The 15,774-nt window shown below is 41.0% G+C and overlaps 1 protein-coding gene across 1 annotated transcript in view; it reads right to left on the bottom strand.

The window, feature by feature from the left end:
- KSR1 (kinase suppressor of ras 1) overlaps positions 1-15,774 on the bottom strand; it is a 185,321-nt gene that overhangs the window by 44,811 nt on the left and 124,736 nt on the right. Inside the window, exons 3-5 of the mRNA XM_073664572.1 lie at positions 9,472-9,619; positions 4,611-5,064; positions 1,127-1,131 (exon numbers count right to left, since the gene is read on the bottom strand). Coding sequence (XP_073520673.1) covers positions 1,127-1,131; positions 4,611-5,064; positions 9,472-9,619 — 607 coding nt within the window. The remainder of the gene's footprint in view (positions 1-1,126; positions 1,132-4,610; positions 5,065-9,471; positions 9,620-15,774) is intronic.

The raw sequence follows: 15,774 nt of genomic DNA on the forward strand, positions 1-15,774 counted from the left end.
ACAGCTTTCTGCCAATGTAAAGTGTACACAGAAAGCTGCCAATCGGGGGTGGGGGTTACACAGAGCAGGAGGACTACATGGCACAAGATAACTAGTCCTCTATTGATAATCTCCTTTGGATAAAGCACTGATTTTATGGAAACAACAACAACAACAAACAGTCTAGTAAGTGACACATTTCTGGAATCAGGCTCTCAGCCCCTACATCCTGCTGCTCCCAGATTAAATAACAAAAACCTGCTGACAGATTCCCAGATTAACGTGTACTTTGTTCATGGGAAAACCACTTTAAGGAACTGCTCTACAGCAACAAAGTGAGATGGCTTGATGTGGATAGCATAGGGCACATCATTCACATCAATGAGAAGCAAAGGGGTTGAATTCTGAAGCCTATAATGGGCATGAAGTATATTTATCAGCTGTGCGGGAAATTGAACCCACATTTAGAAAAATCTTTATAGGGCGAACAATGGAGTACCATCAATTTAAACAAAGAAACCTAATGGCAGGAAACATTTAGAGATCAACTGAGACCAACATCTTGAGCCCTGTCGCATGGTGTTTGGAATGGAGATTTGTGTGAGTCTCTCTCAATTAACTGTTATGATTGTGCAATTTCAGAACTCCCATAACAGTGAATTCAGAGAGACAAGTATGAGCAATTAGCTCTCAATTTCCAACAACATGTGACAGGGCTCAAGATGTTGATCCCACTGTTGGGAACCGTATTCATCAGACATTTATGGCATACCCTGCCAATATGCCATAAATGTCCAAGATGGGTAAACACCTTTAAACTAGGGCAACCATTAGCACAAACTGCATCATTCAGGGATCCATCCAATGACGGTTTGCTAAGCAATGACTACCTCCCTGCTCAGTGGTCAGCGTGCTGACGCCTACATAGTCTTCACTGGGTGCAGTAGAACATTTCTACACCCATATTACACTTCAGTCAAACTGAACTAAAAATAAATAACCATTTACTAAAGGTGAATAAGCTACAACCTAATATCAAACCCAAAAGCACATGTGATACATTATAATGCATAATAAATAGATTTGCCGTAAAAGCAATACTTTCATGTAGATTTGTCATCCACACAGTCACAGGCCGAGCGCTTACCAAACCTGAAAGACACAAGAACAGATGTACAAAGTCAGAGACTGGAATTCACTGACGGGGACAGGGATTGTACAAATAGTCAACACGAGAAAAGTTATAGATATGCTGTGAACTTCAAGCTGAGCACTCAGGGTAGGATCTTAATAGAAGTTACATTCTTTTTTCTGAAATTAGATAAAAAAGGACCCGGTTTCTCCTGAGAAACTGTGTCACTCCTCTCTGCTAGCCACGTCTAGTATTACTGCTCTGCCCAGTTATATTGAAAGAGCTTGAGCTGTAATATCAGATACAGCCAAAGGACAAGCAATGCGCTGGCTTTCCTAAAACCCAAAAACTGTCAGCGATTTTATAGTACAGTACCAGGTGTGCCATTACTGCTGATCCTTATGATTTTTGTAATATTGCTTCGCCAGTTTTCATGATGTCCAGAAAATCATAACATTGTAGCATAGTGTCCCATGCTTTCAGCATTGTCTCTTGTTTACAAGTTAAAAATGATTCATATAAATGGTGAACTGTTCCAAAGTACAATAAAACTGATTATAATCACACTGAAAGTGACATTCAATGGACTTTGAACACTTCACATCCAAGTGCATTTTTTTAAAAGTGGGTTTTATGAAGTTTGGATGTTCGACCACCACTCCATTCACATAGGACTCCTATGAGCGCTGTTCTTGGGATCGATGGGAATCCCAGCAATGTAGAAGTTACCCCCCATAACTTTTAAACTTAGTACAATCCCTTTAAGGACTTTATTTTAAAATTGCCACGGAACATCAACTCCTTGTAAAATCTTTTAGATGGCGGTGGGGTACTAGACATCCAGAAGCTTTTCTGTTTTGTCTCTTCAATATTATAAAAATTGTACAGAAAATACTAGGTAATTATAAAAATAACTTGAAAAATACTGTTACTGCCAGTTGCATTGTCTAAGGTGGCAGATGCCCAGCCCCAGAAAAAAAAGTGGCACATGCAAGTACAAGCACCTTTCCTTTGAGTCTGCATTGCAACCATTAGCTGTAGCTGTAGGCTTCCAGTTTGCATTGACATTTAGGTCAGAGACCCACTTACTCTTTTAGACCCCCAAAAATGACCAATACTGGAAGACTAAATCAAACCTGAGTTTGCGTCACCCAATCCATGGTCAAATCCCAAAACAGACACTGACTGCCAGCAGCCTTCACCTGATGCCCCCTGCTGGGAGAGGAAGCCAGGGGACTGGTAGGGGTGTGCTTGGGTTTTTTCATATTCGGACTAGTGATGAGCGAGCGTGCTTGTTTAACCCTCTCACCGAGCACGCTCGTGTGCTTTCCGAGTATCTTCGGCGTGCTCTTACATTATGTTCTAGTCCTTGCGTCTGCATGATTTATGGCTGTTAGGGAATCCTCACATGTGTTGAAGCTGTCTAACAGCCATAAATCATGCAGACGCAGGGACTGGAACATAATATACGAGCACGCCGAAGATACTCGGAAAGCACCCAAGCATGCTCGGTGAAAGGGTTAAACGAGCACGCTCGCTCATCACTAGCTAGGACTAGTGATGAGAGAGTGTGCTCGGATAAGGTGTTATCCGAGCATGCTTGGGTGCTTTCTGAGTATCTTGGGTGTGCTCGGCTAATACGTTCGAGTTCCTGCAGCTGCATGGATAGCTTTTTTTTTTTCCTCTACATGTTAGTGGTTACCCCAAGTTAAAAAAAAAATTGCACTAAATTTCAGGCTGCAATCTTCATTTATATTCATATGCAGTTTACAACCTGCTTCTAGTTCCAGACTTACTTGCTGTGGATGTTTATCTCCTAGTAAGGTCAGGGTCACACAAGCGTATGTTGTCTTGTGTGACAGAATCGAGGCTGATTATGCAAATGACACTCAGCTCAAACTCTGCTGCGAGCGTGAGCCGAGTGTCAGTGCTCTGTGCTTCGATTCTCTCGGATGAGAGAATCGCAACACAGGTGCGGAGGAGACGGAGAAAGTAATTTCTCCATCTCCTTCATTGCTGGCGTCCGCGGGACTTGCACTGCACTCAAATGACATCTGAGTGCAGTCCGATTCACCTGCAGCATGCTGTGATTGTTTTCCCATGCGGAATTGGCATGAGAAAATAATCGCAGATCTGCAGTGCTCCATAATGTAACAATGGTCTGAGTGCTATCCGATAATTTATCGCATAGCACTCAGCCGTGTAATACACTCGTGTGAGTGAGCAGCGAAGCCCTAATACATGGGATTTGAGGTATGTGTGTCCAGGATAATGCTGCTTTCACTAATTTGGATACACATGAACAGCTCAATTTCTATGTTAGTTTCTATATCTGTATCTCCTGTGCTGTCTTAGGTCTTCTGCTTTCCTATTTAAACTGGTGTCAGCTTGTACGATTTCCCCTTCCTGAACGCTCTCTTTCCTCTTCACGCTCTTATCTGCCACATACAACCTCTTTACCTTCCTGCTGCTCTCTTCAACAGGGCTGTATTTTTGGTCCGAGTGATGTCCGTGAAAAAAAAGCAGCACTCGGCCCAATGGGCCGTGCAGATGTGAGAATTTTTTCACTGGCTGAATCGGAGTGTGAAAAAAAAAATCACAGCATGCACTAGTTTCTTCGATAAATCGGGTGAGACTCACCCATTCAACTTTATAGGTGTGTGAAAATGATAATATGCCATACAGAGCCACAGTATAGCATCCGATTTTTACGGCTACTTTGCAATTCTGTAACATAGTTAATGTTCTTGTAAATGATTCACAATTGCTGCTGTAAAAAAAAACAACAAAAAAAATTGCACAAAGATAAAAAGTGAGAAAAAAAATTGTCCTGCTTTTATGGATGAAACTCTGAACAATATTTTATACGTGGAGTGGAGTGCGAGGTGCCTGATTGATTAAGGGTCATGCACCTCTTAATGAATCAGGCGAGGCCACAAATCTTACTCCAGTTACATGGCTAAGATATGTGGCATAAGGAAGGATATTGCTTATCGTGAATTTGACGAGCAAAAGTCAACATACCCACCTCCCGCCCCAGCCTTGTCGGAGCTGGGTGAAAATGGCATGAAAATGCCAAAAGTCGCAATATTTTTGCGCAGCTTCACTCCCACCTTGTGATTTTTTAAATAAACTACACGAACTTGCTAAGTACTATTTTAGTGGTCAAGGCAACATGAAAATCCATGTTATATTCATTTACTATCTACCATTAATCAATTTAGCCAGTATTAGTAACAAACCCAAGGGTAATTTTGTAGCATGAGAGGAGCATAGGTTAAAAAGTAAAATTATTTCTTAAATGAAAAATGTTGAGAATAACTATTTTAAATAGTCATTGGACTAAATGGTCTACAAAACACTTTTACCATATGTATATAAAATGTATTCACGTTGGCTAAGATACAGAATATACTGTGAATGTTCACTGAGAATACATAAAGCACAGCAAAGAACAAAATAATCCTACTACAATTCGTACAAAAGACACCTCACTTACTTTGAAGTTGGAACTTCATCTATTCTATTCCCAAGCTGTGATTCATGAGACTTGCTCCTTTTCAGTGTTGAAAAGTTGGGCAGCAACTGCTGAAAAACTTTGCGACTAGGAGGTGGCGGTGTCCGAGGAGGCTTTATTTTCATGTGTCTCTTTGTCATTGGAGTGGTGGGGGGTGTTATTGTAATCCCATGGGGAGTCCTCAGTGTTAGCCTATTGCTTGGTGTTGAGGAGCTAAATGGATCTTGGAAGCTCTCTGGATAACTATAAGGTCCATGTGACTCGGAAACAGGGATGGCAGACACTGATATGGATCGAGGCTGGTGGCTGTTGGCCTTTGGAAGTTGAGTGTTTAAAGTCCAAACTGTCCCCACTGGGGATGAGAGGTCATACGGAGATTGGGAAGAGCTGTCTTTTCGGGTTTCACTAGGATTCCACGTTTCCTTCATGTCACCACCTAGACAAAGCGAATTCCACAATAAAACAATGGATAAGGCACAACAGGAATAAAATCCAACAACAAGTAAATAGTCAAACATTGGGAGATTTGGTACAGATTGCTAGTGTATTAAAAAACTCACTTCGAGATTCCAAAATATTTATCTATACAGTCAAGAACCAAATATGATGGTCTACATTTAAATAGTGAAATGGATATTTTACGACACGTGACAATTTGGTGTCATGTGATTTAGATAAAAGAACCATTTACTGTGCCGCTAAAAAAAGTTGTCTGACATAGACGCTAGATGCGTTTTTATAGCGTTTTTTGACGTTGTGTTTTTTGTCACTGTTTGGTGTGTCATGCTTTAAATAAAGCTGCTTTGTTTTTGATACTAATTGGTTTTTGCTTTGACAAAACCTTATTGGTATACTTAGGTGCGGATTACATGTGCATGTACGTGTGCGTTTTTTTTTGCTGTGCATTTTCCTCTTCTAATTTAAGTTTATGGGGAAAATCTGCACAGAAAACTCAGCGTACCTGCAAGAGAAGTTGACATGCTGTGGATTTGAAACACGCACCGCAGGAGTAAAAAAAGAAAAGGACAATGGGCATGAGATTTCTATATATCTCTTCCACTCTGATGGAACTGTAAGGCTATGTGCCCACATTGCAGAAATGAAGCAGAAAATTGTCCTCTCCCGGAAAAACACTTGCAGAATTTGGCAAGCGTTTTTCGCGCGTTTTAGAAGCGTTTGGGAAATGTGGAATTGCCTTGCGTTTTTTATTGCATTGACAAGACAATTCCACATGCGTAAACGCAAAATTAATGGACATGCTGCGGATTTTTGAGCGCATCAAAAACGCTGCGGAAAAATCCGCAGCATGGGCATTGAAATTGCGGATTCTCATTGGGGACCATGGGGGACGGATTACCAAGCATTTCACAAGCGTTTATGCTGCGGAAATTCCACAGCATATACGCTTGTAAAATGCTACGTGGGCACATACCCTAAGACGCTGCATTTTTGACACACTGAAAATACACAAGAGTTAAAAACTCACCAAAAACTCATGGACACACAGCCTTGATTTTTTCTCAGCAGAAAAAGTGTTTGCTTTTAGGCTGGGGTCACACGAGAGATGATTCTCATGCGACAGAATCAGCTCCACTATGCTAATGACACTGTCATTCTAGACAATACATGTCAAATTCTGGCCCATGGGTCAAATCTGGCCCACAGGGTGATTATATTTGGCCCGCGACACCAGAACCACTACCCCTATGTGATGGCATTATACTGTATGGAGCACTTTGTAGGGCCCATTATTCTGTATGGAGGACTATGTGGGCCCATTATACTGTATGGAGGACTATGTGGGGTCCATTATACTGTATGGAGGACTATGTGGGGCCCATTATACTGTATGGAGGACTATGTGGGGCCCATTATTCTATATGGAGGACTATGTGGGACCCATTATTCTGTATGGAGGACTATGTGGGACCCATTATTCTGTATGGAGGACTATGTGGTACCCATTATATTGTATGCAGCACTATGTGGGACCATTATTCTGTATGGAGGACTATGTGGGACCCATTATATTGTATGCAGCACTATGTGGGGCCATTATTCTGTATGGAGGACTATGTGGGACCCATTATTCTGTATGGAGGACTATGTGGGATCCATTATTCTGTATGGAGGACTATGTGGGATCCATTATTCTGTATGGAGGACTATGTGGGACCCATTATATTGTATGCAGCACTATGTGGGGCCATTATTCTGTATGGAGGACTATGTGGGACCCATTATTCTGTATGGAGGACTATGTGGGATCCATTATTCTGTATGGAGGACTATGTGGGATCCATTATTCTGTATGGAGGACTATGTGGGATCCATTATTCTGCATGGAGGACTATGTGGGATCCATTATTCTGTATGGAGGACTTTGTGGGGCCCATTATACTGTATGAAGCACTATGTGGGACCCACTTTTCTGTATGGAGGACTGTGTGGAGCCCATTATTCTGTATACAGGTTGGCCTGCGACTTTGTCCAAGTTTTTCATTTTGGCCCTCTATGTGTTTGAGTTTGACATCCCTGTTCTAGAGTAATCCAATTCTCTCACATGGGAGATTCGGAGCACAGATGTGGAGAAGATGGAGATCGATTATGCTAATGACACTCAGCTCAAACTCTCATCCGAGTTTGATCAGAGTGTCAGCTTACTGTAATACAACTCTCTCTCATGAGAGAATCGAGGAACAGGTGAGGAGAAGATGGAGAACTTAATTTTTCCATCTTTTCCATTGTCTGAGTCCGCAGATGTTGGACTGCACTCTAATGACATCCAAGTGCAATTTGATGTTTCATACGCACCCATAGACTTGAATGGGTGTGCATGATCCAAATTCCCGAGCCACTTGCAGCATTCTGTGATTTTTTTCTCATGCCGAATAGAAGCCCTTAGGGTTCCTGGCAAATATATGAGTGAAGAATATACTTGTACTATTTTAAAGGTATGTGCACACAGCATCTTTTATATATCGGCATACCCACATAGTTTTTAAAGTAGAAGACTCTTCAAGAAAATGTCAGTGGTGTTTTTCCTGAGTCATCTTCCCTAACGTCTTTCTGGACGTCTTTTCCAGCGTTTTTTAATCCATAAATAACATAGTGGCGACTTTCAAGACAGTCCGGTTACTTCTTCTATCTGCTTCTCGGTAGTAGAAGCCTTAAGCGTTTAAAAGAGCTTACAAAAGATGGAACATATGCACAGAGAGTCGTTTGCCATATGTTCATTCTTTTTGTCGTTGTTTTTTTTTTCTAGGCAGAATCCGCCTTAAAAAGATGTTGTGTGCTCATACCCCAAAGGTGATTTCATACATAACTTTTTTTGCAGTGTTTTTTTTTCTAGCACTGTGGCTGAATGTTGACTGAGTGAATCAAAAAGTATGAAAAGCGCCACAGTAAGTCCAGGATTTCTTGACTTGTTTTCTTGTCTTGACATATTTCTTTTTAATGGGGAAAAAGGGATTGATTCAAACTTTTAATGTTTTTTTGAAGCTTTTTTTCTGCATTTATTAGTCATTTTAGGGAACTTTAACCTTTTTATTGTCGGATTGTTTGTGCTATATACAACAATATCACAGTATGGGCTCGCTCTCACTTGCGATGCAATCGGACGAGTGCAATCAGATAAAAAATCAGATTGCACTCGCCCCAATGTTACCGTATGGGGCAGCTCACATCTGCGATTATTTTCTCATGCCGATTTGGCATGCGAAAACAATGGCAGCATGCTGCGATTGCATCCTCAAATCGGTTCGCAAGCACCCATATAAGTCTATGGGTGTGTGTGAAACATCGCACTGCACTCTGATATCAGCTGAGTGCAGTGCGATACCTGCCAGCACCAGCCACAGAGGAGATGGAGAAATTACTGTGCTGCCATCCTCTCTGTGTGAAAGGATCGGAGCACAGAGCACTGACACTCGGGTCACACTCGCAGCAGAGCGGGAGCCGAATGTCATTAGCATATCACATCCAATGCCATACGCTAGTGGGACCCCGGCCTATTGCAGTATATGGCAAAAATCATCTCCTTTGATGCCCAGCCACAGACTAGGTTTCAACACAGCACCATGACGACAAGCATGTAGGTCTTCAGCATACTCCCAGTTATTAGAGCACCCCATCGTTGCCCTGCAATCCTGTCACGGGGCAGCCGATTGGAGCATAGAATGACGTGCTCCAATGCTAGAGCACTGTTAATTTCGCTGTCAATCTCATTTAAGGCCACGTTCACACGTTCAGTATTTGATCCGTTTTTTTACATCAGTATTTGTAGCCAAAATCAGGAGTGGAACAATCAGAGGAAAAGTATAATAGAAACCCGTCACCACTTCTGTATTTATCACCCACTCCTGGTTTTGGCTTACAAATACTGAGGTAAAATACTGAACGTGGCCTAACAGGTTAACAGTCTTGGGCAGAGCTCCGCCTACAACTTTAAGAGGCAGACCCTGGCTGTGTATCACAGCCATTAGCTGCTGGGTATTGGGCAGGCTCACCTTGTGAGCCCGCTCCCTACTTGCGCCGTACATGTACGGCGGATGTCGTGAAGGGGATAAGCTCTCACTACTGGTAGTCTTCCACATTAATTAATTAGTTGATATTGAGAAACTGAAAATGTATTCAATTTAAAGTGCAACTGAACTAATTTAGTCTCTGTCTTTGGTCTGCAATCATGCAGCCAGGTTCAATCCATGCTGCCTGTGGTTGGGGCAGCATAAATCAAGTGACAGGTCCCTTTAATAATAGAAGCATATTTGCTAAATTTTCAACATACCTCCCAAGACCATCATATGCTATATTATATAAAGTGTGGTACATAAGATGGCTTTACCTGGCCACGCTAGTTTCCTTAAACAGGTAAGGGCGCCATTCAGCCGAGAGCACTCTTCTGTGCTAGCTCCATACCTCTTCATGGTTTCTTTCACTTTTAACTCACTCATCTCCAGTAAGGCATCTAGTGTTAAGTCTTCAGGTATTTTCTTCAAATGCAAAGTAAAAAAACATATATTATGCAGTAAAACAATAAAGACAATCCAAGAAAATATTGTATGTAGAAAGAATTTAATACAATTAGGATATATGCCCACTGCAAAAAAAAAAAAGGCAGCAAATGTCATGGTGGAAAATTGAACTGCGGATTGGCCGCACCTTTCACTATTTGAAAAAGGTGAAATCTCCAGATTTCATATCCAATGCGCCAGTTAATTTTCACTGCAGATTTTTTTCGAAGCATGTGGATGAGATTTTGTCACATCTTATTCACAGTCCTACGAAAAAAAAAAAATAAAATAAACAGAAAAATGAAAGAAGCACTCCAATTAATGAACGTGAAGATTTAATAATCCCAAATCAGTACAGAGACATACAACAATTCAGACCTCCCATTCAGCCATTTTCAAGTGGCGGAATAAATCACCTTCAGGGCTCGTGCATATGACTGTATTAATCGGTGCCTGTGCGATCCGACAAAACATCGGATTGCACCCAGACCAATGATATTCTATAGAGCCGTGCACTTGTCAGATTTTTTCCTCAAACCAACTAGGTCCGAAGAAAAAAATCGTTACATGTCTGAGTTTTATCTGATATTCAGATCGCACTCTGCCAAGCAAGTCAATGAGTCAGTGGAAAACATCGAACTGCACTCGGATGACATCCGAATGCTTTCAGATTTCCCCAGACTGACAGCATAGAGAAGATGGAGAAATTTTTTTCTTCATCTTCTTTTCATCTGACAGAAATGGATCACACTATGCTGACACTCTGATCAATTGATACAAATATCCAGCACATCTTCTTAATATTTAAAAAAAATTCTTGCTTTATTCAAATCCTCATAAAAACATTTGTAGAGATCAAGACAGACAGAGATAACTAATCCCAAATGAACATGAAACTTTACGCGTTTCGAACTTTCGACCCATGTATGGGTCTTAATCAATTGAGTTTGATCAGAGTGTGGTCAGTATTCGGTCAGTATTTTTTCTCAGGAGTGGGAGCCAAAACCAGGTGAGGAACAATCAGAGAAAAGGTATAATAGAAACAAGTCACCAATTCTGCATTTATCACCCACTCCTGGGAAAAAATACTGACCAAATACTGATAGGGGGGCCGTGGCCTTTGGTGAGTTTTTTTTACATCAGTATTTGTAAGCCAAAACCAGGTGAGGAACAATCAGAGGAAAAGTATAATAGAAACACATCACCACTTCTGTATTTATCACCCACTCCTGGTTTTGGTTTACAAATACTGATGTAAAAAACTCACTAAATACTCAATGTGTGCACATGGTCTAAGTTAGGTTAGATTTATTGAGGAATGCTGCACCCACATGTATTTTGACAAATCTCTGGCATAATGCTTGGTGGAGAGTGATGTATTAATGTGAACCTAGCCTTCTCGTGCTGCCTTTTTACCTCACACTACTGGCACTATTCACAACGCTAGGACTGTAACACACAGCAGACTTTCCTTACACAAGTCCATGGTATCCGTGTTCACATACGGTTTCGTTGAAGTGTTTTGTTTGTGTTTTTTTTCATGAAAAAATTGCCATTCATTTGATTACATAATTCACTTTTTTCAAACGTTATTTTGGGGAGTTTTTTTTTTTTTTCACTTGGACATGTGGCTTTTGTTTTTTCCTATACTCTATACAAGTCTATTGGAAAAAGCCTGAGAAAATGTGATACTTGGAGCACGATACATTTAAAAAAGGACCAAAAAAGTGTGAAATAACACGAAAAAATGTTGCTTATAATGTTTTATTTCTGATTCATTTACAGCATGTGGCTGAGCGTTTTGTACTCCCCCCAAAAAAACAACACCAATATACACTAGGAAGAAAAAGGTCAAAACAATACAGCATTTTTCCTGACATACAATGGATAGAAAAATGACCCCTTAGTAGTGAGATTGCTAGAATAGTGCTAACAGCGCTGATATTATGTACAGACCCAGAAAGCTATAATCATCATCATCACTAAATTGCATGCAGTCTGATCATAAATACACAGGGGCACATCTATGGAAAACAGAACAAAGGAAAAGCTGTGACATACGTGACAACAGTAAGCACTGTGTGGTTAGCCACTACCTGAGCAAATAATATATGTTACATGGTAGATGTATGATTAACATTTCCATTTTCCGCGGCACACACCCCGTGTGTAATAAATACAAACATGAACAGGCAGACAAGACCTGGGGTGTTGTGGGTGGACGGCCGTTCTGCACTGTTCATCATTACACTTTATAATGGCTGGCTAGATTTGTCTGGTAGGATTACTAGACAGCAGCTGCGCTACTCCACCTACTTCTCACCATGTAGCTCGACCCCAACATTGGCCTCCATAATCCCCATACCAGGAATATAAAACCGACCCACTGACAGACACAGAGTGCAGTGCGGAGGATAAGATAACACAACAACAGGGGACTAAGCGGGAACAAAAACACCGCGTGAAGTCACAAAATGCTATTATGTATAACAGCAATGGCCAGGACAATTGCAGATCTGTCCTTTCACTAGACTACCCACTCGTTTCTATTTCATACTACACTACATAGGGCAAAACCAATAGTAGTCACCAAATTAGTGTAATAAAGAAAGATGGTAATCAAAAACTACAAATTGTTCTTATCATATCACTACTCACAAGACGTGCAACAGTATTATTAACGAGGCATGCATATACAACCAATAATATAGAGATGAAATATAGATATTAGTGATCAATTATTTAAATAAGGGGAAATTATTTAAAATAGAGAGCGATGTGTAGGCCAAAAATACAATAATGACCACAGTGAGCACCACTTAGGCTTTGCAGATATCTGTACTTGAGCCCCAGTCACCAGGACGTAAGGCGCCGCCGAGGTCGTGTGTCCAGGGATACAGTAATAACACTATATTTCAGCTTCTATAAACGGAACAAAAATACAAAAAAAGTGACTGTACTGCAGCTCAGTGCTGATTCACTTCAATAGGAGCTTGGCTGCAGAACTTGAGAACAACCACTACACAGTGGATGGAGCCATTGTGTTTTCTGTATACTTTGTAGATCTAGCCACCATGAGAGCTATAAATCCTAAAGCTACCCATACAATTTAGATGGCTGTTGGAGGATTAACGATTTGGAAGACTGTTCAGCCGGCAGTCATCCTGCCCATCTCCCATAAACAGGAGCGCCCGTTAGGGCAAGCCCTACTGTGTTCTCTATGAAAGAGCCACCACCAACTTATTGTAAAGCACCACACCAGCGTTTTTATTTTTATCGCAGCACTGCAGTAGTGCTACTAATCTACGACAGGGTTCCCCAACTCCAGTCCTCAAGGCCCACCAACAGGTCATGTTTTCAGGATTTCCTTAGTATTGCACAGGTGATAATTACATCACCTGCACAGGCAATAATTCCATCACCTGTGTAATACTAAGGAAATCCTGAAAACATGACCTGTTGGTGGGCCTTGAGGACTGGAGTTGGGGAACCCTGATCTACGTTACCTGCACCTAGTCTCTTACTTACCAGCCACTGTCTTCATCTTTTAGCGGCGCCGCTCCGGATGTTCTCCAGCAGGTTGTGACCTGCCGGATCACTTCAGTAGTTTATTGGAGCGAACAAAAAGTCACAACTCGATGTAAGTCTATGACGGCCAGAACAAGGCTCTCATAGGCTTGCACTGAGAGCTTGTAACTGTTACCTCTGACTTCCGGTCAGAAGTTGCAGTCACAAGATGGCAGATCAGGACTGGAGCGGTGCTGGGAAGAGCTCAAGATGGCAACTGATAAGTATAATACTAGGGTCAGGGACCTTAGATTAGCAGCTGGACTCCAGCGTGAGATATAACAAAAACGCTGGAATGGTGTATTAAGGAGAACAAAACGATCGTCAGTCCAAAATCGGTCATTCTGGATCCTTAACTACTCCAACAATCAATTATCCGGGGCTCCCATATACATTAGACTGTCGGCAGATCCTGTAGTTATAGTGCGGTTCAGCCAGCATCAGCATTGCTGCCAACTGTATAGAAATTCCAGGACAATCCGTAAAAACAAGGCACTTGTTTCTCTGTCCGTAAGAAAAGTTTAAGGCATCCGTGATTTTTTTGTAGCTGAAGAAACTTATACAGATTATTTTGTCTGCAATTATCATCATTTTTCAGTTTACATTGAATGCAGATAATGTCTTCATTTCAGAATTATGGGCTGTAGACATGTATCACTTATAATCATAATCATTTATTATGGTTTTCCAAAGTGTTTATCAAAAAACTACAGACAGGCAATTTTTTAAAAACTGTCCAAAAAAAATAAAAAGTTAAGCTGGCAAACCTGAGCCTAAATCTAATGTGTACAGTAGTGTTCAAAATAATAGCAATCCAATATGACGAACTAGATTAATCACTGTTTTTGGTATAAGTTATATTACCACATGTCAAACAATTTACCAGTTGGTGCAGTAGATTCTAAGAAAACCAACAGACTCAGCTTCATGATCTGCATGTTTTTGAGTTTGTGTATTTGAATAATTAAATGAAAGGGGGTATGTTCAAAATAATAGCAGTGTGGAGTTCAATTAGTGAGGTCAATCATTCTGTGAAGAAACAGGTGTGAATCAGGTGGCCCTGATTCACACCTGTGAAGCCAGCACATGTTGTACATGCATTTCTCCTTGAAAGCCTGAGAAATATGGGTCGTTCGAGACATTGTTCAGAAGAACAGCATACTTTTTAATCAAAGTTGACTGGAGAGGGTAAAACTTATGAAGAAGTGCAGACAATGATAGGTTGTTCAGCTAAAATGATCTCCAATGCTTTAAAATGGAAAGCAAAACCATAGAGACGTGGAAGAAAACGGAAGAATAGCCAGAATGGCAAAGGCTCAGCCAATGATCAGCTCCAGGATGATCAAAGACAGTCTCAAATTACCTGTGAGTACTGTGACAGTTAGAAGACGCCTGTGTGAAGCTAATCTCTTAGCAAGAAGTCCCCACAAAATCCCATTGTTAAAAAAAACACATGTACTGAAACGGATACAATTTTCAAAAGAACACATCAACTGGCCTAAAGAGAAATGGAGAAACATTTTGTGGACTGATGAAAATAAAATTGTTCTTTTTGGGTCCAAGGGCTGCAGACAGTTTATCAGACGACCCCCAAACTCTGTATTCAAGCCACAGTACACTCTGAAGACAGTGAAGCATGGTGGTGCAAGCATCATGATATGGGCATGTTTCTCTTACTATGATGCTGGACCTATTTAGCGAATACCAAGGATCATGGATCAGTTTGTATATATTAAAATACTTGAGGTAATGTTGCCTTACGCTGAAGAGAATATGCCGTTGAAATGGGTGTTTCAACAAGACAACAGCTCTAAACACACCAGTAAATGAGCAAAATCTTGGTTCCAGTCCAACACATTTGAGATTATGGGGTGGCCTGCCCAATCCCCAGACCTTAATCACCTAGAACACTTATGGGGTGACATCAAAAATACAGTTTCTGAGGCAAAGCCAAAAAAATGTGGGATACAGTCAAAGTATTCTGGGCTGGAATAACAGTTGACAGGTGCAAGAAGTTGGGCGACTCTATGCAACATAGATGTGAAGCAGTTCTAATAAACTGTGGGTATACAACTAAATATTAGGTTAGTGATTCACAGGAATGTTAAATCCTCAAAAAAAGAGTACATATTGTGAGTTTGTAAAGACAAATGCAGACACTGCTATTTTTTGAACCGCCCAATGTTCATTTTTTGTTAAGCAGTTAAAAATCATAAATATTTCTCTTCATGTTTTGAGTTAGAAAACCGTGTGCAATGTTCCCAATGCATGGAAATAAAAACTAGTATAAAGATGTTGTGCTTAGCTCGTGTTTTTGAACACACTGCTATTATTTTGAACAATACTGTATATGGGTAAGGATAGGTCTTCAGAATACAAATTCTGTAAAACTATTAAAGGCTGCAGTCACCGCTCAGTACATAGTAAGCTATAACCAGGCTCTTGCACTTACTGACAGCTGACTCAACAGTGAATCAGTACAGAGCCGGCTGTCCATCAGTGCCAGGGCCTGGTTACAGCCGCCGGTCACTATGTACTAAGCAGTGACTGAAAGCCGGTGGCTGCCA

This window comes from Phyllobates terribilis, unplaced genomic scaffold (assembly GCF_046119375.1).
Source record: "Phyllobates terribilis strain yellow unplaced genomic scaffold, ASM4611937v1 Scaffold_2__4_contigs__length_985480577, whole genome shotgun sequence".
NCBI lineage: Eukaryota > Metazoa > Chordata > Amphibia > Anura > Dendrobatidae > Phyllobates > Phyllobates terribilis.